This window comes from Oncorhynchus tshawytscha, linkage group LG16 (assembly GCF_018296145.1).
Source record: "Oncorhynchus tshawytscha isolate Ot180627B linkage group LG16, Otsh_v2.0, whole genome shotgun sequence".
Classification (NCBI taxonomy): Eukaryota; Metazoa; Chordata; class Actinopteri; order Salmoniformes; family Salmonidae; genus Oncorhynchus; species Oncorhynchus tshawytscha.
Window position 1 is genome coordinate 64,750,848 of NC_056444.1, and position 24,504 is coordinate 64,775,351.

The window sequence follows — 24,504 nt, forward strand, 5'->3', positions numbered from 1 at the left end:
TACAGAAACACAGAGAGAGCGCGAGAGACAGAGCGAGAGACACAGAGCAAGAGAGAGACAGAGAGAGGGAGAAAAAGCGTGAGAGAGAGAGAGTGAGAAAGAGACAGAGAGTGAGAAAGAGAGAGAGTTAGAGAGAGACAGAGCGAGCAGAAATATAATAGTTCATGGGGAATGTAAAGAAATGGTTGCTAAAATAAGCAACAGGTTTACAATGAAAGGTACTGCCCATTATGCCATTATGTAGTGTAGAAGTAAGGCAGGGACACACATATTGTTAAAGAACCTTGGTACACCTGGACACTGTGTTTGAGAGATTTTTTTTTAAAAGACACCCAAGGCAGGCATTTTATAAAAGCAAAATGTATGGTACACAGCAGCTGTGTAACAAACCTCGGCGTGGTGTGTTTGTGAATTTTTCCACAGCCAAGTTATGGCCTCTGGTTTTACCCTATCACTGTAAGGAGACCTTTGAGACGTTTAATGCCAACACATCTTGCTAATGGAAAATGTGATTGTGGTGCATGTATACTGTGTGTATGAGTGCTATATGTGCGTGTGCATGTGTCCCTCACCTGGTGAGTGGTTGAAGGAGTCTGAGGAGGCATCTGACAGAGAGTGAAGGGAGGCTGCACGACTGGCACTGCGTGTTACTGGGCCCTCTCGCACTGGGGGCTGCAAACATATACAATTAACATAATGCAACATATTTTGACTTGTCTTGGAACGTGCACATAGAAGTGATTAATAAAACAGACCCATAATCACTTGAAATGAGAATGGTAAAACATTACATTAACATCATGCAATATCTGTGGTTTAGTATATAAAAACAATATTGCAAAAAAAGTGAGGACGTGAGCGGCTCGGCTAGTTTGACCAGTACTGACCCTGAAGCGTGAGAAGTCAGAGTAGGAGTCATCATAGGTCTTGTGGTGGGCCTCCACCAATGAGGCGATGACCTGGCTCTGCTCGTCGTTCAGCCTAGGTCTCAAGGCCTCCCGCGCCGCCTCTTCCTCCTTCCTCTTCTGGATCAGGTCCTTCTTCCTCTGCACCTCCTCATCTGTCAGGATGACTGGGGCAGAGAGAGGCGAGTGAGAAGAGGAGCGGTGGGGGAGAGCAAGAGAAGGAAGAACACAGCTAGCTCCTGACACAGGAGCCTCAGATCTACTGACAACCGTGTTCGTTAAGTGACTGTCACTTGCTGTTTTCTTCACACAAACAGCAGCTAGCTATGGGAGACTCTAGAATGTGTATTTAATAATCTTCCAAGGAGAATACCATAAGCACCACGAGTGCTGCAGTGTAATCTGAGCCGTGCTGTTTCTCAAACTAATCTGACAGACAAGAATAATTGTACATGCCAATACACCATGTGTCAAACTCATTCCACAGAGGGCAGAGTGTCCGCGGGTTTTTGCTCCTCCCTTGTACTTGATTGATGAATTAAGGTCAATAATTAATAAAAAACTCCCCTCAACCCGATGTCTAGGTCTTAATTGAAAGGAAAAAACAAAAACCTGCAGTCCTCCATGGAATGAGTTGATACCCCAAAACTAGAAGATGATGCACAAAGCGATGGATGAATCAAATCAAAATAGAACCGTACCAGACAGAGGCTAACAACTACAAAATAGAACCGTACCAGACAGAGGCTAACAACTACAAAATAGAACCGTACCAGACAGAGGATAACAACTACAAAATAGAACCGTACCAGACAGAGGCTAACAACTACAAAATAGAACCGTACCAGACAGAGGATAACAACTACAAAATAGAACCGTACCAGACAGAGGCTAACAACTACAAAATAGAACCGTACCAGACAGAGGCTAACAACTACAAAATAGAGCCGTACCAGACAGAGGATAACAACTACAAAATAGAACCGTACCAGACAGAGGATAACAACTACAAAATAGAACCGTACCAGACAGAGGCTAACAACTACAAAATAGAGCCGTACCAGACAGAGGCTAACAACTACAAAATACAACCGTACCAGACAGAGGCTGACAACTACAAAATAGAACCGTACCAGACAGAGGATAACAACTACAAAATAGAACCGTACCAGACAGAGGCTAACAACTACAAAATAGAACTGTACCAGACAGAGGATAACAACTACAAAATAGAACCGTACCAGACAGAGGATAACAACTACAAAATAGAGCCGTACCAGACAGAGGCTAACAACTACAAAATAGAACCGTACCAGACAGAGGATAACAACTACAAAATAGAACTGTACCAGACAGAGGATAACAACTACAAAATAGAACCGTACCAGACAGAGGATAACAACTACAAAATAGAGCCGTACCAGACAGAGGCTAACAACTACAAAATAGAACCGTACCAGACAGAGGATAACAACTACAAAATAGAGCCGTACCAGACAGAGGCTAACAACTACAAAATAGAACCGTACCAGACAGAGGCTAACAACTACAAAATAGAACTGTACCAGACAGAGGATAACAACTACAAAATAGAACCGTACCAGACAGAGGATAACAACTACAAAATAGAACCGTACCAGACAGAGGATAACAACTACAAAATAGAGCCGACTCCTTTTAGGCGACTGATCGATTGTTTGATCGATAGGCTGTTGGTCGACCAAGATTATTTTAGTCGAGCAGTCGTTAATATAAATATATATATATTCCTATCATTTTCTAATATAAATATATATATAAATACACAGTACCAGTCAAGTGTTTTCTAACCCTAACCCACACCTACTCCTTCAAGGGGTTTTCTTTACTTTATTATTATTTATTTTTTTACATTGTAGAATAATAGTGAACACATCAAAACTATGAAATAACAAACAGAATCAGAACCCAAAAAAGTGTAAAACATAAGTAGCCACCCTTTGCCTTGATGACAGCTATGCACACTCTTGGCATTCAACCAGCTTCATGAGGTAGTCACCTGGAATGCATTTCAAATAACAGGTGTGCCTTGTTAAATTTGTGGAATTTCTTTCCTTATTAATGCGTTTGAGCCAATCAGTTGTGTTGTGACAAGGTAGGGGTGGTATAGAGAAGATTGCCCTATTTGGTAAAATACCAAGTCCATATTATGGCAAGAACAGCTCAAATAAGCAAAGAGAAACGACAGTCCATCATTACTTTAAGACACAATGATGAAACTGGCTCTCATGAGGACCACCACAGGAAAGGAAAACTCAGAGTTACCTCTGCTGCAGAGGAAAAGTTCATTAGAGTTAACAGCCCCAGAAATCGTCAATTAACTGCACCTCAGATTGTAGCCCAAGCAAATGATTAAGACACATCTCAACTGTTCAGAGAAGACTGAGTGAATCAGGCTTTCATGGTCAAATTGCTGCAAAGAAACCACTATCAAAGGACACCAATAAGAATAAGAAACTTCCTTGGGCCAAGAAACCCAAGCAATGGACATTAGACCGGTGGAAATCTGTCCTTTGGTCTGATGAGTCCAAATTTGAGATTTTTGGTTCCAACCGCTGTGTCTTTGTGAGATGCAGAGGAGGTGAACGGATGATCTACGGATGTGTGGTTCCCACCGTGAAGCACAGAGGAGGTGAACGGATGATCTACGGATGTGTGGTTCCCAGCGTGAAGCACAGAGGAGGTGTGATGTGCTTTGCTGGTGACACTGTCTGTGATTTATTTCAAATTCAAGGCACACTTAACCGGCATGGCTACCAGAGCATTCTGCTGCGATTGGCCATCCCATCTGGTTTGCACCTAGTGGGACTATCATATGTAAGGTCTATTTGACCAAGAAGGAGAGAGATGGAGTGCTGCATCAGATGACCTGGCCTCCACAATCACCCAACCTCAACCCAATTGAGATGGTTTGAGATGAGTTGGACCAGAGTGGGAACTCCTTCAAGACTTTTGGAAAAGCATTCCAGGTGAAGCTGGTTGAGAGAATGCCAAGAGTGTGCAAAGCTGTCATCAAGGTAAAGTGTGGCTTTGAAGAATCACAAATATAATTTATTTCGATGTAACACTTTTTTTTGGTTACAACATGATTCCATGTGTGTTATTTCATAGTTTATGTCTTCACTATTATTCAACAATGCAGAAAATAGTCAAAATAAAGAAAAAACACTTGAATGAGTAGGTGTCTAAACTTTTGACTGGTACTGTATATATATATTTTTTAATGGGACACAATACACCCATCTGATCCACGCCTGTCTCAGTGGACTAATCCATTGTGGAGGCCGCGGGGATGGCACACCAACATCGACCGTTCCTATCATTTTCTAATCTACAATGTTTGTTTGGTTACGGTCATTTCTGTTAATGCGTTCAATATATTATTAGTCTTTTACCGTTGTCATTGTCAGAGTGAACACGTTGTTCGAGGACCGCACAACCTAGGCTACACTTGTGAGGAGCAAGTTGGTTTATTTCATTCCATTTAGGAGTTGTCAATATAGTCAGACTTTTGTTTGTGGTGCTCCTGTCAATGTTGAGTAAGGACACGCAGCGGATTATGCATAGAAGTATGCCCAGGCTACCTGGCTTGCGCACAAATGTGTGCCCATTTGGGGATCTGATATCTGAAATATCTTACCAGCTCTCTTGGTAATCACTCGGCGTGAAAGGAGAAAAAGGTATTGCTCTTATCTGGTGGAAACGTCATAAAATAGGCCTACCTGATTACTTCTTATCCCTGGCACAAATAGCCTATGTCTAGAGCTCACTGGGCAGGAAACTGAGGGCCCAGAATATTTTATACAAATGTTGCAAGTTTGCTCGTGCCAGCTTCAGGCCAGACCCAAGTTCCATGTTTCAGGCCATGTGTAGCCAATGTTTTTACCAGGATATTTTCTACCTACAGGCTGCAAGGTTAATTATTGTTGGCTTTATGTAGGCTATTTTAATATAGTTGGCAATGACAATATAATTTATTTTATTAAAACACATAGGGTGTGTCTATATAGGGAACAATACCGTTTAAAAATGTAAATCAAGCGATTGGTCGAAAGAACAAACTACTCTAGGCTGCCCAGGATATAGACAGTGTATACATATATAGTCAGGGACAGCTTTACTACACACTAGTAAATAAATAGAAACTAAACTAAAAGCACATTTTAGTTTCAATGATGAAACAAATAATCAGACAGACTAACTGCTAAATAACTGTAAATAACTAGCAATAAAAAGCTAAATGCCTTTCCTGAATGTGAATAGGGCTGAGAAATGTCAGGGACCTCATGATATCACTATACTTAGGTGCCGATATATATATTGCGATTCTCACGATTCTATGTGGATTGCGATTCAATACTGTTATTTTATTGCGATTCTGCTGCTCTTGAACTACTTGTTACTTTAATTTCTTATCCGTATTTTTTAAAGCTGCATTGTTGGTTAGGAGCTCGTAAGTAAGCATTTCACTGTATGGTTGTATTCAACGCATTTTATTTGATGTTCCAAACACTATATGTGTGCTGCACATGGACAAGATACAACATGAGAAAACGAGTCTCTCAGTCATGGAAATAAAAGTGCTGAAAACAAATTGGCTCTCTATGAAGGAAAAATATGGGAGTGTTGTTGCAGGTACAGCCAACTAGCACAAAAATTATATTGTGATTGTCAAAACGATACAATATATCGTCAAAAATAATACCCCAATATGCAACTATCGATCCCCCCCCATCACAAAATGGGAATCATCTTCATGGCAGGGCAATCTTGTCATGCCTGATGTTTTCTACAAACTCCTGCACACTTCATTAGCAAAAAATGTCTTTTACCACCCATGTCAGAAAATGTATTACGCAACAGTAAAACAAATGTTGCCTGTTTCACACATGGACAGATAGAATTCCTGCTAAATCAAGTTTGTCTGCCATTAACAGCAGCTGTGGTCAAATACATTATGTTTATCACTTGCCAATAGTCTTCACTGAACAGCAGATTGAAGGAAACGTACATGATGTAGGTGATAAAACCAAAACACTTTAGGAGCTGACTAACCACAACCAGGCATCTGGTTTGTGTTATATGCTAGCTTTTGGACTAGTCCACTGCGGCTAAACATTTTATTTAATCTATTGCCATATTTAAGGATTATCAACAATGGCAACAACATACAGTAACACTGTTCAGAACTAGAGTTGGACCAGCTTTACTCTATGATAGAATCTTATTTTACAACTGCTGCCTGGCTGACATCAGGCCAGAATGGGACACCGAGTAGCCCATCTAGCATGGCATTGTCAGAAGGACCACTGCCGCAGCCAGGCAAGCGTGTGGTAATTTCCCAGAGTTCACCAGCAATAGTCTGCTGTGCTGTCTGGATAGTATTTCACAGTACCTTTTTGTTTGGATGGCACAGCGGTAAAGTGTGAGACAGCGGAGGCCAGAAAATCGAGCTGTTTACCACAAAATTGTTCACATTTATTCATTAGCCTCATGCCTGGATCGTCATGGCAGAGGACTGAGCTGCAGGGTGAGAGAGAGGATTAAGAAAGAACAAAAGAAGGAGAGAGAAGGCGAGAGAAAGAGGAGATAGTAAGGAGAGCGAAAGAAAGGAGAGGAGTGTGAAAGACAGGAGAGGAAGGAGAAGGCAAGAGAGAAAGAGAAAAAGGAGAAGGAGAGAAAGGAGAGAGAAAGAAGGCAAGAGAGAAAGAGAAGTAGAGCGAGAAAGAGGAAGGAGCGGGAGAAAGAACGAGCTAATGAGGAGAGAAAGAAGTATAAATAGGAGAAATAAAAGGAGAGGAAAGGAGAGCAAAGGAGTAAGAGAGCAGAGAGGGAGAAGGATATAGGAGGGAAAAGGAGAGCAAGAGTAGAGAGAAAGGTGAGAGGAGAGTGAAAGAGAAGGACAGCAGAGAGAAAGAGGGGGAGAAAGAGGAGAGAGAAAGAGGAGAGAAGGCAAAAGAGACTTGGTCAGAGTGAGGGAAGCAGCAACTATGTGAATTTGTAAGCGACTTTATTAACAGAGCTGATAAAGTGCGAGGGAGAGACGCTCTAGCAGGTGTAGGATGGGCCTTGTGGTGTGAGTAATGTGAGCAAGTGATACAGGAGCAAGGATGAGGGAGAGAGAGACAGCAACCAACCAAACTTGCGCTAGTGTACTAACTTCTAGTTTGTCACAGCTAGTTTATTTATCATTCAATATGATTGTGGTACCTGTTTTGACTGCATCAAACTGAGAGAAGCTAGCTAGCTAGGCTAACTAAGGCATCATGCGCTTTCTCCTTGTCCTACAGATCCAAATAACACCTCTATTCAAATTATTAAGTAGCAGCGTACCTGTTGGCTCTTGGTTGTTGTAGCATATCCTTCATTTTAATTCCATTTTCCATTGATTAAATAATCTTGTAACTTGCTTTGCCACACAGGGAGGCTCTATGACTGTAGTTTCGCTTTGACTTGTGAGTGGCCGACAACAAGCCACTGCATAGGATATGGCGACATTCAGTTAACGTTTTATCCACAACTCTGTCCATCGCCATTGTAATCTGTGAAGCCAAAATGTTCCCAAACAGAAGATTTAAACTATTTTCTCGGGGCGCGGACATCAACTCTAGGGTGTTAATACTCTGGGTCAGGATATTGTTAATATCACCACAACTACTACAATCCCTCTAATACTCAGAGAAAGTAAGGTAGGAGGCACCTCCATGCAGAATGAGCACAGAGGCGCTATTCCTGGCAACCCTGCAGCTTAAGGGAGCATGAGTAATTGTGTACTGCTCACTGATTTGGCAGGCTGCGCCGAGTGGGCAGGCCTGCTCTGTTGTCTTGGCACTAACACTAACAACTGCGGACAATGTGGCTGGATCCTCAGCATGGCAGCGGTGCTTTGAAGAAGCAACAAAAAATCTTTAGGGGCGAGGCTCGGATTGACCAATTACAGTGTTAAGACTACACCCACGGGTCATCAATGTCAACTGTCATTAACACACACAAAAACATGATTTATTAATGTGTACATACAGTGCTAAATGAGACACATACCGTAACTGTAGCAGTCCAAAAAAAGAGGACCAACAGGCAACATTTAAAGAAGATCAACATTTTAACACTTTAAATAACCGCCTCCGATTGTATCCACATCAAGTTTAGCACAGCTCGACAATTGCTCAGTCACCATGCTCATCCAATCGCAAGTCTCATTCTGTGCCAGACCTCTGCCTGAAATGTTTCATACCACATAGTTTTTTTTACATGAGTGAGGTCCACATGACTGGGGCATGCAGCGCCAGGCAGCTCTCTCCTCATCCATGACCCCATGGCCTGAAGCTATAGCACTTGTGCAGACATAGAGGCCATTTTAGTGGTTTGAATCCTCTTTATTTTCCAGGGGGCTCATTTAGGCTTGTGACTGTTTGCAGGCTAGGCTACAGGGCAGCAGCACCACTCTGTATCGGACCATTGTGTAACGGGCAGGAGAAAGAGTATCATTGTTGGACTGGTCTTTACTTCTCTCCCACTCTTTCCCCTTCTCTCTTTGTCACCTCAAAATGCACAACTTGTCTATTTTCATAACCATGCGGATTTGTTGGTGTTCCGGCACAGTAAAGTGGAGGGTATTTCATAAAGCAGGATTAATATGACTTAGTCAGTAAATTTGCCTAAATATTCTGAAACCACCACATATTTTCTAATACAGTACAGAATGTAAAACAGTACAGCCCTGGCCGAATGCAACCCAAATGTGACCGACCGCCTTGATTCAATCTTGTGTAGCAAAATTAGAAAGTGTTTTTACTTTGGATAACAGCAGACACAGAGAGCTACAAAATGGTAAATCATACAATATATTTAAGGAACAATGGGTAAGTAATTCTGCTTTGAAAGTTGCTAAACTTGTATCTTCACTTTAGAGAAAATGACCTTTGAACGTTTTGGTACCAACTGGAGAGCTCTTCTTTGTCTACACCCATTCACCATCGTTCACACCCTCTTAAGCTTTAGCCTGACCCATCTCTAAGGGTTGACACAAGCATTCTGTACTAACAGCAGCAGTCAAGCACCCAAGCTAACTGGCTAACGACTTCCGGACACAACTGAGAGAACAGCTCACTGAACATTACTCACCCTAGCAGAGCTAGGCTGTTTTTATGTTATCCAGAGCGTTGGTGGCTGCAAATATGCTGTCAGATTGTCCGTTCGTAAATTCAGAGCATTTCACTCTCGGAGATTTCAGAGTGCACACTGGACACTATTTGATGAGGTGATCCGAGCATTCTGACCTCACAACGGCAGTCAAGCACCCAAGCTAACTGGCTAACATTGGCTACTTTGCTAGCTACTTCCAGACACAAATGAGAGAACACCCCACTCCGACCACTTTACTTGCCCTAGCAGAGCTGGTTAGGCTATTTTCATGTTATCCAGAGCTGCTGCCAACAATTTAATTATTATTTTTTGCTGGACGCTTACTGACACCAGTCATATTCAACGAGTGTTGAGCGTTCATAAATTCATCAGTTATTCTGCGCTCTGGCACAGTCAGACGAGAGTGCTCTGAAATCAAAGTAGATGGCAAGACTGAATTTACAAAAGCACCTGAAATCCTTACTTGCATAGTGGAGACTTTTGTTAAGACATGTAGCTAGCTAGGTAAACAATTAACCATAATCCCAACTCATGACATTACTACCCTGCATGAATCTGCAAGTAGCTAACAAACCAGGTTCAGTGTTAGCTAGCCAACATTAGGCTATAACTAGCCAAGCAAAATGGCTCAGATACGAATAACAAGATCATACACGTAACGTTAGCTAGCGAGTCAGCTAACAGTACACTAACTTGAAAGAAAATACTGTCAAAATTTGAAATGTCTAAAATCTGAAAATGTAGCTAGCTAGACTATCATGGATGGACTCCTCTTCCTGTTACAGATTCCAAGGTTGCCCTTAGTTTGAAGATGTAATCCGGAGACAGGTGTTCTTCATCTCCTTAGCTATCATAAACTAATTCCACTGATTTCAAAACTCGGTCCTCCAGAAAATGGAGAGCAACACTTATGCAGTTCTGCTATGTAAACTTTAAAAAAAATTAAAACCAGCGTTAGACAGGATTACCTACACATACTGACCAGCTCAAATAGACAGAAGCGTGCTATATGGCAGACTAATCCGAACTCATCTCTCGGCATGTCCAGCCCACTCATTATCTCAGCCAATCATGGCTAGCGGGAAGGTTACTTCCTTTTTCTGTGGCTAAACCAACTGGGCTTGTAATTAAGTAATTTCAAATCAAATCAAATTTTATTTGTCACATACACATGGTTAGCAGATGTTAATGCGAGTGTAGCGAAATGCTTGTGCATAATTTTATTCATATTTACTGATGGCATACAAGTTCGTTATTAAGGCACATGAAAGTTCACATGTTCTAGAAGGCATATCTGCCAAAAAAGGCATTTTGATTAAAAAAATTAAGATTATGTTCAAATGGCTCTCGTGTGAAGTAGTGACCCGCGACATATGCCTAGTTTCCTGAAACAGGTCAAAAATACAGATATCTAAAACATAAAGAGCATGTTCAGGCAACAATGACTATGCATGAATGTACAGTAAAACAGATTCTACTAACATTATGTACAGTACACTGTACAGCTTTTTTACATTAGGCCTATATGATGTAGTCTTTAGCCAGCATGAGCCTAGCACTTAAAGTGCTGAAGTTACTGTATTTATGACCATTTAGCAATTAGTCTCTGAGCACTCACACTCCTTCATCATGCCGATGTCCACGCAGCGTTTGAGCCGGCAGGCCTGGCAGTGTCGCCGGTTGTCCTTGGTGATGGTGCAGCTGCCGTTGAAGGGGCAGGTGAAACTGGCCTTACGCTTCATGCTGCGTCTGGTGGGGACAGCGAAACAGAGATATTGAAACCTGGTTCACTGACATGTTCAAATATACACAGAGACATTAAAAACACTGGATTTATTTTGCAAAATGGAGGCAGATGGGATTATTACTCAACTGGATTACATTTGCAGACACACAAACGGAATAAGAAAGACACAGTACCCCTCTCACAGAAAAAACATATCATTAGCAGTCACGCAGCGTGCCCTTTGAAGTAGAGGTTGACCGATTAATCGGAATGGCCGATTAATTAGGGCCGATTTCAAGTTTTCAAAACAATCGGAAATCGGTATTTTTGGACACCGATTTGGCCGATTTTACACCTTTATTTAACTAGGCAAGTCAGTTAACCTCTAGGGTATGTGGGACGCTAGCCAATCTCACTGGCCAACATACAGTGAGATTGCAGAGCGCCAAATTCAAATACAGAAATACTCATTATAAAAATTCAGAAAAGATTCAACTATTTTACATCGGTTTGAAGATTAATTTCTTGTGAATCCAACCACGGTGTCAGATTTCAAAAATGCTTTACGGCGAAAGCCGCAGCAGACAAATCATTACAAACAGTAACCAGCCAAGTAGAAGAGTTACACAAGTCAGAAATAGAGATAAAATTAATCACTTACCTTTGATGATCTTCATATGGTTGCACTCAGAAGACATTCATTTATTCAATAAATGTTCCTTTTGTTCGATAAAGTCTCTTTATATCCGAAAACCTACGTTTTGTTCGCGTGTTTTCTTCAGTAATCCCCAGGCACAAACGCAGTCACAACAGGCAGACCATAAATCCAAATTGTATCCGTAAAGTTCATAGAAACATGTCAAACGATGTTTATATTCAATCCTCAGGTTGTTTTTAGCCTAAATAATCTATAATATTTCAACCGGACAATAACGTCATCAATATAAAAGGTAAACAAGAAAGGCACTCTCTGGTTGCGCACATGAAAAAGCTCCAACACTGCAGGGTCCACTCATTCAGACTGCTCTTACTCCCTCATGTTTCAGAATACAAGCCTGAAACAATTTATAAAGACTGTTGACATCTAGTGGAAGGCATAGGAACTGCAATTTGAGTCCTAAGTCAATGGATACTGTAATGGCATTGAATAGAAAAAAAAAAAAAACTACTTCCTGAATGGATTTCTCTCAGGTTTTCGCCTACCAAATCAGTTCTGTTATACTCACATACATTATTTTAACAGTTTTGGAAACTTTAGAGAGTTTTCTATCCAAATCCACTAATTGTATGCATATCCTATGTTCTGGGCCTGAGTAGAAGGCAGTTTAATTTGGGCATGCTTTTCATCCAAAATTCCAAATGCTGCCCCCTACCCTAGAGAAGTTAAAAACACATTCTTATTTTCAATGACGGCCTAGGAACGGGTAGAACGACAGATTTGTACCTTGTCAGCTCGGGGATTCAATCTTGCAAACTTACAGTTAACTAGTCCAACACTCTAACCACCTGCCTCTCATTGCACTCCATGAGGAGACTGCCTGTTACGAGAATGCAGTAAGCCAAGGTAAGTTGCTAGCTAGCATTAAACGTTTCTTATAAAAAAACAATCAATCAAATCATAATCACCAGTTAACTACACATGGTTGATGATATTACTAGTTTATCTAGCGTGTCCTGAGTTGCATTTAATCGATGTGGTGCGTATCGATGCTCCAATGTGAACCTAACCATAAACATCAATGCCTTTCTTAAAATCAATACACAGAAGTATATATTTTTAAACCTGCATATTTAGCTAAAAGAAATCCAGGTTAGCAGGCAATATTAACCAGGTGAAATTGTGTCACTTCTCTTGCGTTCATTGCACGCAGAGTCAGTGCATATGCAACATTTTGGGCCGCCGGATTTGCCAGAATTTTACGTAATTATGACATAACATTGAAGGTTGTGTATTGTAACAGGAATATTTAGACTTATGGATGCCACCCGCTAGATAAAATATGTAACGGTTCCGTATTTCACTGAAAGAATAAAAGTCTTAGTTTTCGAGACGATAGTTTCCGGATTCGACCATATTAATGACCCAAGGCTCGTATTTCTGTGTGTTACCATGTTATAACTAAGTCTATGATTTGATAGAGCAGTCTGACTGAGCGATGGTAGGCAGCAGCAGGCTCGTAAGCATTCATTCAAACAGCACTTTCCTGTGTTTGCCAGCAGCTGTTTATGACTATCAACTCCCGAGATTAGGCTTGTGTAACCGATGTGAAATGGCTAGCTAGTTAGCGGGGTGCGCACTACTAACATTTCAAACGTCACTCACTGAGACTTGGAGTGGTTGTTCCCCTTACAGAGGGGCCGCAACTTTTGTGGATGGGTAACGCTGCTTCGAAGGTGGCTATTGTCGTTGTGTTCCTGACTCGAGCCCAGGTAGGAGCGGTAGCTATACTGTTACACTGGCAATACTAAAGTGCCTATAAGAACATCCAATAGTCAAAGGTTAATGAAATACAAATGGTATAGAGAGAAATAGTCCTATAATAACGACAACCTAAAACTTCTTACCTGGGAATATTGAAGACTCATATGTTCTCATGTTCTGTGCAAGGAACTTAAACATTAGCTTTCTTACATGGCACATATTGCACTTTTACTTTCTTCTCCAACACTTTGTTTTTGCATTATTTAAACCAAATTGAACATGTTTAATTATTTATTTGAGGCAAAATTTATTTTTATTTATGTATTATATTAAGTTAAAATAAGTGTTCATTCAGTATTGTTGTAATTGTCATTATTACAAATAAATAAATAAAAATTGGCAGATTTAATCGGTATCGGCTTTTTTTGGTCATCCAATAATCGGTATCGGCGTTGAAAAATCATAAATCTACTCTGAAGGAATTTTTTTTTTTCATACAGCCTCCCATTTACAACAAGCCACACACACACACACACACACACACACACACACACAAAGTTCAGAAATAGATCAACACACCAAAAGCATAAATAAAAACATCCATAGATAAGTACTTGAGTCCCTATTGTTCCCACATATTTACATACTGGGGTACCTACAGGTGTCAGCTGACCTTTCTCCAAAATAACAAATTGGGAACGACAGACATGAGAGGACAGCTGACTTAAGAGTTAATGGTTGAGTTTAATGAGAACAACACGATGCCTGAGATGTCTGGCATTATTCCTTCTTTCTTGTAGGAACTTTCTCTAATCCATATAAACTCAGCAAAAAAATAAACATCCTCACTGTGATCTGCGTTTATTTTCAGCAAACTTAACATGTGTAAATATTTGTATGAACATAAGAATCTACAACAGACAAACTGAACAAGTTCCACAGACATGTATGGAATAATGTGTCCCTGAACAAAGGCGGGGTCAAAAAGTAACAGTCAATGCAGCTGGTGGCCACACCAGATACCAAGTACTGCAGTGCTCCTCCTCATGGACTGCAACAGATTTGCCAGTTCTTGCTGTGAGAGGTTACCCCTCTCTTCTACCAAGGCACCTGCAAGTTCCCGGACATTTCTGTGGGGAATGGCAAAAGTCCTCACGCTCCGATCCAACAGGTCCCAGACGTGCTCAATGGGATTGAGATCCGGGCTCTTCACTGGCCATGGCAGAACACTGACATTCCTGTCCTGCAGGAAATCACGCACAGAATGAGCAGTATGGCTGGTGGCATTGTCATGCTGGAGGGTCATGCCAGAATGAGGGTACCACATGAGGGAGGAGGATGTCTTCCCTGTAATGCACAGCATTGATATTTCTTGCAATGACAACAAGCCCAGTCTGATGATGCACCACCCCAGACCATGACGGACCCTCCACCTCCAAATTGATCCCGCTCCAGAATAGAGGCCTTGGTGTAACGCTCATTCCTTCGATGATAAACGCGAATCCGACCATCACCCATGGTGAGACAAAACCGCGACTCGTCTTTTCACCTCACTTTTTGCCAGTCCTGTCTGGTCCAGCGACGGTGGGTTTGTGCCCATAGGCGACGTTGTTGCCGGTGATGTCTGGTGAGGACCTGCCTTTACAACAGGCCTACAAGCCCTCAGTCCAGCCTCTCTCAGCCTATTGCGGACAGTCTAAGCACTGATGGAGGGATTGTGCATTCCTGGTGTAACTCGGGCAGTTGTTGTTGCCATCCTGTACCTGTCCCGCAGGTGTGATGTTCGGATGTACCGATCCTGTGCAGGTGTTGTTACACATGGCATGCCACTGCGAGGACGATCAGCTGTCCGTCCTGTCTCCTTGTCTTAGGAGTCTCACAGTACGGACATTGCAATTTATTGCCCTGGCCACATCTGCAGTCCTCATGCCTCCTTGCAGCATGCCTAAGGCACGTTCATGCAGATGAGCAGGGACCCTGGGCATCTTTCTTTTGGTGTTTTTCAGAGTCAGTAGAAAGGCCTCTTTAGTGTCCTAAGTTTTCATAACTGTGACCTTAATTGCCTACAGTCTGTAGGCCACATTAATAAAGTTACACCCTCTCGGCCTATTCCTTGTCATTAAACAAAAATACATTCTCCCCTTCCTGCTCAAAAGACCAGCTTGCTCTAGCTTTAAAAAGATTCCAGATAATAAGCTTCCATATGGACAGCACTTTAGTTTGGCTTGAATCGGAGGCTGTCAGATCATTTCAATATTGCCTAATAAACTACATTGTTTTTATTCCCGGACAGTGTGGTATGTCCTCCGCTGTGTGGGAAATATTGAGCCATAATAAGCCCTGGAGCCCAACAGGCTACTCCACTACATTGTGTTCATTAGGGCAAGCAACCGGAAATAGACAACCCTTTCAAGATAACCCTTTCTGTTCCAAGTCAAACTGGACCCTCCAGCAAAACCATCCCATGCATAGTGTACCTGTCCTGGTCAGTACCCACCTGAAGAAGCCTTTGCAGCCCTCACAGGTCATGGCGTTGAAGTGGAAGCCTGTGGCCTTGTCTCCACAGACGCCACAGATCCGCGGCGCGTTGCGGTCAAACTCATCAGGCCCCACCACAGACGTGCTCACAGCCATGGTCTCCATCACTGTAATGAGAGAGGAGAGGGTGTGTTTGGTTAGCAGTGGTCTGGTGCAGTCCATCCTTCCCATGTGTGAGAGCAAGGCTGTATCAGACAGGTTGAATGTGTTGCAACTCAAATTATAGGGACAGGTATTGAAGAAATCATCATAAGCCAAAAGACAAGAAACAGCCCAATGATTGTTCCTGTTATTGGCTCTGTAGTGAGTTAACGCCATTTGTCCCTGTCAATGAAAAAAAACTGGAGTAATGCACACCAGAGGTAACACACCCAAACCCCTTTTCAATCTCACTCTGACTAATTTCCTTTGACAGCCAAAGATCCTCTCGCATTGTATGGAGAGAGAAGAGCAGAGAGACATTATATCCTAGTAGTGGTGTTACATATAGGAATTAGGGACCTCCCAGGAGGATGAAGCAGATCTAACACAGAACAGAAAGCTGGACCAAAGAAAAGAGAACCGGGAAGAGGTTATGATTGACGGGGCATGAGAAGTCAGTCAGTCAGTCAGTCACATGGCCAGACAGGGTTTAGCCTGCCTGTAGGGTTCCCCAACTGGTGGCCCGCGGGCTGAATTTGGCCTGTGGGGGATTTTAGACTAAAAACACCAGCAAATGAGCTCCAAGTGGTTTTACATTTTCATAATCTGTTCCAATGTATTCCGAAGCATAATTAGAGATGTGATTGAATATAAATGTAAGAAAGATTTGAAATGTTTTAGTAAAATTTTATAGCATTTATTATTTGTAATCATGTTCTGACCGCTGACCATCCGCACAATACATTTTTAAAAATGTGGCTGAATGTAGTTGATCCCTGCATTAGAGGATGGAGCAGGGAACTGGGAACAGGTCCAGGCAGGTAGTGTAGCGGTTAAGAGCGCTGGGCCAGTAACAAAAAGGTCACTGGTTTGAATCCCAAGCCGACTAGGTGAAAAATCTGTCGATGTGCTCTTGAGCAAGGCACGTAACCTTAACTGCTACTGTAAATCACTCTGGATAAGAGCATCTGATAAATAACTCAAATGTTATAGGCGACAGTAAAACGATGGACAAAAAACGTGGGATAAATCCATTCACCCGGATTAGCAGGGCAGGGTGATAATGGCCTAAAAATCACCACAACATACATCTTGTTTTTTAACTGTTCTCTAAATAAACATTGCTATACTGGTAAAATACACAGCATTTCAAACAGTCACCAATAATCAAATTAATTCTGGGCTTGTGATGCTAAATATAGGCCCAAGCCTTCCACAACCATGAGACCCAGTAATAATTTTATCATTTTAACATGCTATTTTTTTCAATATTCACTGATCTGGTTTTTAAGAGTCTATAAAAATGCTTGTTTTGTTACAAATTTAACCAGAACCATGCGTAACTTCTACGAATAAGCATGCGGCTATATAAAATGAACACGGGTATTACACTGAACAAAAATATAAAACGCAACATTTAACAATTTCAAAGACTTGAGAGTTACAGTTCAAATAAGGAAATCAGTCAATTTAAATGAAGTCATTAGGCCCTAAATCGATGGATTTCACATGACTGGGAATAGAGACATGCATGTCGGTCACAGATACCTTAAGATTTGCCTCATGCAAACATCTCCTTCGTATAGAGTTAATCAGGCTGTTGATTGTGGCCTGTGGAATGTTGGCCCACTCCTCTTCAATGGCTGTGCGAAGTTGCTGGATATTGGCCGGAACTGGAACACGCGGTTGTACACGTCGATCCAGAGCATCCCAAACATGCTCAATGCGTGACATGTCTGGTGAGTATGCAGGCCATGGAAGAACCGGGACATTTTCAGCTTCCAGGAATTGTGTACAGATCCTTGTGACATGGGGCCATGCACCATCATGCTGAAACATGAGGTGATGGCGGCAGGGTAGCCTAGTGGTTAGAGCGTTGGACTAGTAACCGAAAGGTTGCAAGTTTGAATCTCTGAGCTGACAAGGTACAAATCTGTCGTTCTGCCCCTGAACAGGCAGGTAACCCACTGTTCCTAGGCCGTCATTGAAAATAAGAAATTGTTCTTAACTGACTTGCCTAGTTAAATAAAGGTAAAATAAAAAGATGAATGGCACGACAATGGGCCTCAGGATCTTGTGTTTGTTGTCTGTAGCTTATGCCTAGCCATATCATATCCCCACCATGGGGCACTCTGTTCACAACATCGACATCAGCAAACCCCTCACCCATACACCACCGTATGCACAGTACAGTTGAAATGGGAATCATCCGTGAAGAACACCTCTCCAGCGGCCATCAAAGGTGAGCATTTGCCTACTGATGTAGATTACGACGCCAAACTGCAGTCAGGTCAAGACCCTAGTGAGGATGACGAGCACGCAGATGTTTTTGACAGTTTGTACAGTAATTCTTCAGTTGTGCAAACCCATCGTTTCATCAGCTGTCCGGGTGGCCTCAGACAATACCGTAGGTGAAGAAGCCAAATGTGGAGGTCCTGGGCTGGCGTGGTTACAGTGCGGTTGTGAGGCCGGTTGGACGTAGTGCCAAATTACCTAAAACAACATTGGAGGTGGCTTATGGTAGACAAATTAACATTAAATTATGTGGCAACAGCTCTAGTAGACATTCCTGCAGTCAGCATGCCAATTGCACACTCCCCCAACTTGAGACATTTGTGGCATTGTGTTGTGACAAAACTGAACATTTTATTTATATTTATTCTACATTCTATTGTCCCCAGCACAAGTTGCACCTGTGTAATGAGCAGCTGCTTGGTATGCCACACCTGTCAGGTGGATGGATAATCTTGGCAATGTAGAAATGCTCACTAACAGGGATGTAAACAAATCTGTGCACAATATTTTAGAGAAATACGCTTTTTTGGTGGAAAATGTCTGGGATCTTTTATTTCAGCTCAGTATATAAAACAACTTCAAGCATAAGACCACCTGCTAGTGAGTAGCCAGCTAATCTTTATATTTCAAGTTTAGCCAACTTAGAATTGTTATGAAACACACCATTTGGTCCGTCCCTAACTGTTTGAACAGCATGTTAGCTTGTCCACTTTGTTCAGATGTTAAAATCAAGTGGCCTACCTTATTTCTCAGAATGACAATGAGTTGCCAATTCTTTATAATTGTGTTTATTGTTGCACATGTATAAAAACACAGACTAGACACCTAGTACAACGGTCTTCAGATAAAAAGCTGCTAGCAGCACGTGGTACCACAAGGATGCACGCGACAAACTGAGCATTTATTTTCCAGAATCAGTGTTCACTGATGAGTGACACTGAATGTCCCGTGTCTGCTCTGCTCGCAATTTGAAGAGTTGAGACATAAATAGGTTATCGATAGAAAAGGTTAACTTGTCTATTACAGTAAAATAATGTCTCAAAACATTTGTCCATATGACCAATTCTGTTGGGCCAAACCACAAATTCAAATAGTTGAAATCGCTCGTGAGAGAGGAAGAAGTGATCGCTCATCTTTGTTGTTTTGAGTGGCAGGGGCTTGGTTTGTGTGTAAACCATAGAGGAAGAAGCAAAGCGAGAGGTTTCACTCGCTATAATCTGTCCAAAATAAACCCAATGCGTTTCTATGGGCTTATTTTGGGCCTAAGCTTGTTGCCTGCCTTCCCACCTTTGGACAACGACCATTGTTAAGGCAGAGACATGAGCATCTTGTCATTATATACAGATCTCTGGTGTAAATGGGAAGGTATACAGAGCACAGAAAGAGCAAAGGAGATGAGACCAAAAAGACAACACGAAAACAAGTGCACAAAAGCTCATAAAAACATTAAAATATTACAGGCATTAGGAATATCGCACAAAAATAGATTTGAATTAATTTGATATAGGTCGCCCAACCCTACTGATTAGGCATTCCCATCAAAATTCCAGACACCAATAACCCCCTTATACATAAAAAAACAAGGACATGCCATTTCTCAATACACAGTACTAGCACATTCTGAACCATAAGACTGAAAAACAGCAATAATACCATTCTTATTCAGCAAGTAAATGACCCATGTGTAACAGGGGTGTGTGTACATATGCATGGAGATTCAATGCAGACGCATGATGTTGATTGATAAACATGGGCGACACACTATCAAATCAGGCCAACCACAGACCATAACATAATTCATCGTTGTACTAGAGAAATCAACAAGGTTTAGCCAAGATTTGAATAATTGAACAGCTGTCATCTGTTTCTCTGCTGACAAAGGCACTGGTTGGTTTGAGCATTTTGTTCTTTCGTCCACGGCTCACCACAGGGCCAGAACAGAAAAACAAGTTGTTTTTCTTTAGCTGGAAGCTGAAAATATAATGCAGACTGGCGAAGCGAGTCCCTCTCTATTCCTGGAAGCAATCATTAGGTTGTTGGTCTGACTGGCAAAGAATTGCATAGAGACAGAGGTGCCTAATATAAAGCCAGGCTGCCCCAACGGTAGACTATTCCAGCGTTGCTACTTGCCTGTCTCATATGAGATAGAGGACCAATCCCAAATCAACCAAAGCCCCTACACCCTAGCCTATCAGAGGGCAAGATGGAACGATTACCATATTTCTTACACCTGCCAATTCCACTCAGATCTCCACAAGTGCATAGGGAGTAGGGCTTAGGGGTCGATTTAGGATTGGGCCAGGGCTTCCCCATCATTGTGCCAATCATTGAAACACAGGCTTTTAAAGCCCCATCACTCCCCAAACACAGAGCTGAATGGAAGCTAGGACTAACTTTCCTAATAGTGCTGGGTCTATGTCAGTGTATGTGCACTTTCAACATCTGCTGTATTGTTGTTAGCTTGGCTGGTAGCTTGGTTTAATTGTCATTCTGACATGGACAGTGCCAGTTGTCCCATAAAACAATTCTCTGTGTTCTCCACAACATGGGGATAATCACTTTCTTTCGAAACATGATCCACCCGCCAACAGTGCTGTGTAATGAATAGAGCAAGAAGTCAAATCTCAGTCAGGTCAATGCCATTTAGTCCTTGAGCAGATGCTCAACAAGACCCAGTAAACACCCAACTATCAACACATGTGGTGCAGCAATGTATGCTATTTCACTGGATGGTGGCTCTTATGTAAACAAATGGAACAAGTGCAATGAAGCAACAATATTAAGCTAGTTTCATCTAATCTATGGAGGCCAGGAGACAAAACATGGATCCTCCACCCTGCTTTGACTGCATCTGTCTTCTGGTCTCTTGGCACGCACCATCCACTAACAAGTAGTACAGTGCCAGTCTTCTCTTTGTGAGTTCTTGCCATCACAAATCTGATGTTCCACAACAGACCTCTGACAGTGAACGACCGCCTGCCTGGAGTCTCACACTGAGAAGATAATGAAAAGAAAGGTCAGGGCTCCAGACTAACTTTCTCAGTTGGTGGCACCAGCCCATTAAATTAGTAATCACCTTATAAAATGCATTCAGCGTAAATTTTTGTTGTTGAAAAATCGACTCCTGAGATGGTATGATAGATTTTTTTTTAACCAAACATGTTCAACCTTTACGAGTGATTTTAATCAAACATTTTGGGTTGACAATTAGGTTAATCTTGATATATTCTACTGTCAAAATAGCACTCTAGAATTGAGATTTTCTTTTTGCTCAATAAAGATCCATTTGCCTAAATGTTTTTGTGCACTAGCTAATAGGCTAATTCATTTGGGGATAATTCAAGACTTGAGGAAGTGGAAACCAAAAAACACATTAGCTAGAGCGGCAACTTTTAAATAGTGCTGATAGTTAGCTGTGTAGTTGATTCATCTAGCAGTAATATCCTAAAAACATTTGCACGCTCTACAGCTCAAAGACATGCCAGAAACGTTGGTTTTTAAAACTGTGTCAATCTCACAATATTGAGTTGAGAAAAGACACTCCTCTCCCCAACTAACAGCATATTTTTATTACTTGTTTTTTTAAACAGTTTTTCCCACAATTGCATTTTGAAGAATGCATTTCTTTCCTCAAAATGATTGCACAGGGGAGGGAGAGGGAATGTGAGTAGCTCTCTCATCACAGCAGGCACAGTCAGAGGCAGGGCAGGCACTTTCATGGCAGGAATCAATGCACTTTAATTTAGGTGTACGGTTTGACCAAATCATGGTTTTAGAAGCCAAATGCTCAACATTAATGGTTGTTCTGGAAATGTTAATTTTTAAAAAAATAAAATAAAATAAAAAAATAAAAAAATATTTCAAAAAATCAGACAAGAACATTGATTTAAGTTGTCCGAATGGCTACATGTCCAAAACAGACGCAGACACGAAGCACCAGAAAATGTAGCCAAACTTTAATGAGACTTTTAATTATATAAATATAGGCTAGACGCTAGTCATGTTTGACCAAATATAATGAAGGATCATTTACATTATTGTCTAAAAGACTTGATTCTGTCGACATGCTTGAGGCACGGTTCGTTCAGATCAAATAGTCACAAGACCGGAGAGTGAAGGACAGCGCCTCTTGGGCACCACACCTAACCCACATAGAATCTGGGCAGAGGCAAATCAGCATTTTGAAACTTTAACCATAAACGTAATTGTTTAAAATCAACGTTATATGTCCTTTTATGATGCATGTCTTACTTGGTTTCAAAGTAGCCTAGCCAAAATATAACTACAGACATGTTGAGGGCAATAAAAAATAAAAAAAACCCTTCATATGTCATTGAAACCAGCATTTCTCTCATGTTCTATAGGTTTTCAAATCAATGTTACTTTATTGTCCAGCAGCCAAAGGCACAATCCTAGTCATATTAGTAACCCATGCTAGATGATGATAATCCTAGTCATATTAGTAACCCATGCTAGATGATGATAATCCTAGTCATATTAGTAACCCATGCTAGATGATGATAATCCTAGTCGTATTAGTAACCCATGCTAGATGATAATCCTAGTCATATTAGTAACCCATGCTAGATGATGATAATCCTAGTCATATTAGTAACCCATGCTAGAAGATAATCCTAGTCATATTAGTAACCCATGCTAGATGATGATAATCCTAGTCATATTAGTAACCCATGCTAGATGATAATCCTAGTCATATTAGTAACCCATGCTAGATGATGATAATCCTAGTCATATTAGTAACCCATGCTAGATGATGATAATCCTAGTCATATTAGTAACCCATGCTAGATGATGATAATCCTAGTCATATTAGTAACCCATGCTAGATGATGATAATCCTAGTCATATTAGTAACCCATGCTAGATGATGATAATCCTAGTCATATTAGTAACCCATGCTAGATGATGATAATCCTAGTCATATTAGTAACCCATGCTAGATGATGATAATCCTAGTCATATTAGTAACCCATGCTAGATGATGATAATCCTAGTCATATTAGTAACCCATGCTAGATGATGATAATCCTAGTCATATTAGTAACCCATGCTAGATGATGATAATCCTAGTCATATTAGTAACCCATGCTAGATGATGATAATCCTAGTCATATTAGTAACCCATGCCAGTTGATGATAATCCTAGTCATATTAGTAACCCATGCCGGTTGATGATAATCCTAGTCATATTAGTAACCCATGCCAGATGATGATAATCCTAGTCATATTAGTAACCCATGCTAGATGATGATAATCCTAGTCATATTAGTAACCCATGCTAGATGATGATAATCCTAGTCATATTAGTAACCCATGCCGGTTGATGGATCTTAAGATCTCCCCTCTAACAGATATCTTCATCACATGAAACCGCTCACACGTGTGGTGAGCTTTTGAGAACTGTCAGTATTTTAAGCTAAATGGTCTGATCTGTTGCATCAGCCTCATTGCTTTACAATATTTGGATGTGGAGTGGTTGTATGATTTTTGGATCTGTCATCCCAGAACTGTCCCAGAGTGTGTTTTGGTCCTAGCCATCTTTTTTTTGTAATCGTCCCAGGGACGACGGGACGCCATTAATTAAGCCCTGGAAGGAATTATTTTATCAAGAATAAAAAAAATTGGTTGTAAATTGTAATGTTGCAATATTTTATCGGCTTCAAACTGTGTCCAACCATCCTCCAGGAGAGCCTTAAAGGGGAAATGTTGTATTTTGAGACGGCTCATTTTGCATATTCAAGCCTAATAGGCAGAGTGTAGCCTACATTTGTCTGGTTCTATTGAAAAAGGATAGTAAAGCATTGTATTTTGTAAAGTGGTTCCTTGCGCCATACAATGCAGCAAAAATGGTTTGAGACTTCAGCTTTCAGACAAGTAAAAAAATATATATCTTTCCTACTTGTCCAAAAGAACAAGTGGTTTTAAGTGAGGTGACCAGCGAATTTGAAACCTGCACTGATGCGACAAATTAAACATTTTACTCGCAGAGCCATGTCAAAGGGTCGCAAAATGCTACTAAATGGTCGCAGCATAGAGCCCTGGGCTAGGTTGAATGTTACGTTGCTGTGCAATCGAGTTTGCTACTCAGGGACCTAACTATTACACTATTAATCAGGATGATTAGTTTAGTCACCAGTCACTACACGTTGTTCCTATTGTCGCTCCAGACCTGACCTGAGAAACAACCAACCTCAGTGCAGCTACAGGACATCACACAAGAGGGAAGAAAGCGCTGATGTTATCTAACCGGACGCTTGCTCATAGAGCAAACG

The 24,504-nt window shown here is 41.3% G+C and overlaps 1 protein-coding gene across 3 annotated transcripts in view; it reads right to left on the reverse strand.

Moving 5' to 3' along the window:
- LOC112244981 (vitamin D3 receptor A) overlaps positions 1–24,504 on the reverse strand; it is an 86,284-nt gene that overhangs the window by 13,714 nt on the left and 48,066 nt on the right. For all 3 annotated transcript variants that reach the window (XM_024412899.2, XM_024412900.2, XM_024412898.2), the window contains 4 exons: positions 15,735–15,882; positions 10,708–10,838; positions 888–1,072; positions 573–672 (listed from right to left, as the gene is read on the reverse strand). In XM_024412899.2, coding sequence (XP_024268667.1) covers positions 573–672; positions 888–1,072; positions 10,708–10,838; positions 15,735–15,880 — 562 coding nt within the window. In that variant the 5' untranslated portion in view covers positions 15,881–15,882. The remainder of the gene's footprint in view (positions 1–572; positions 673–887; positions 1,073–10,707; positions 10,839–15,734; positions 15,883–24,504) is intronic.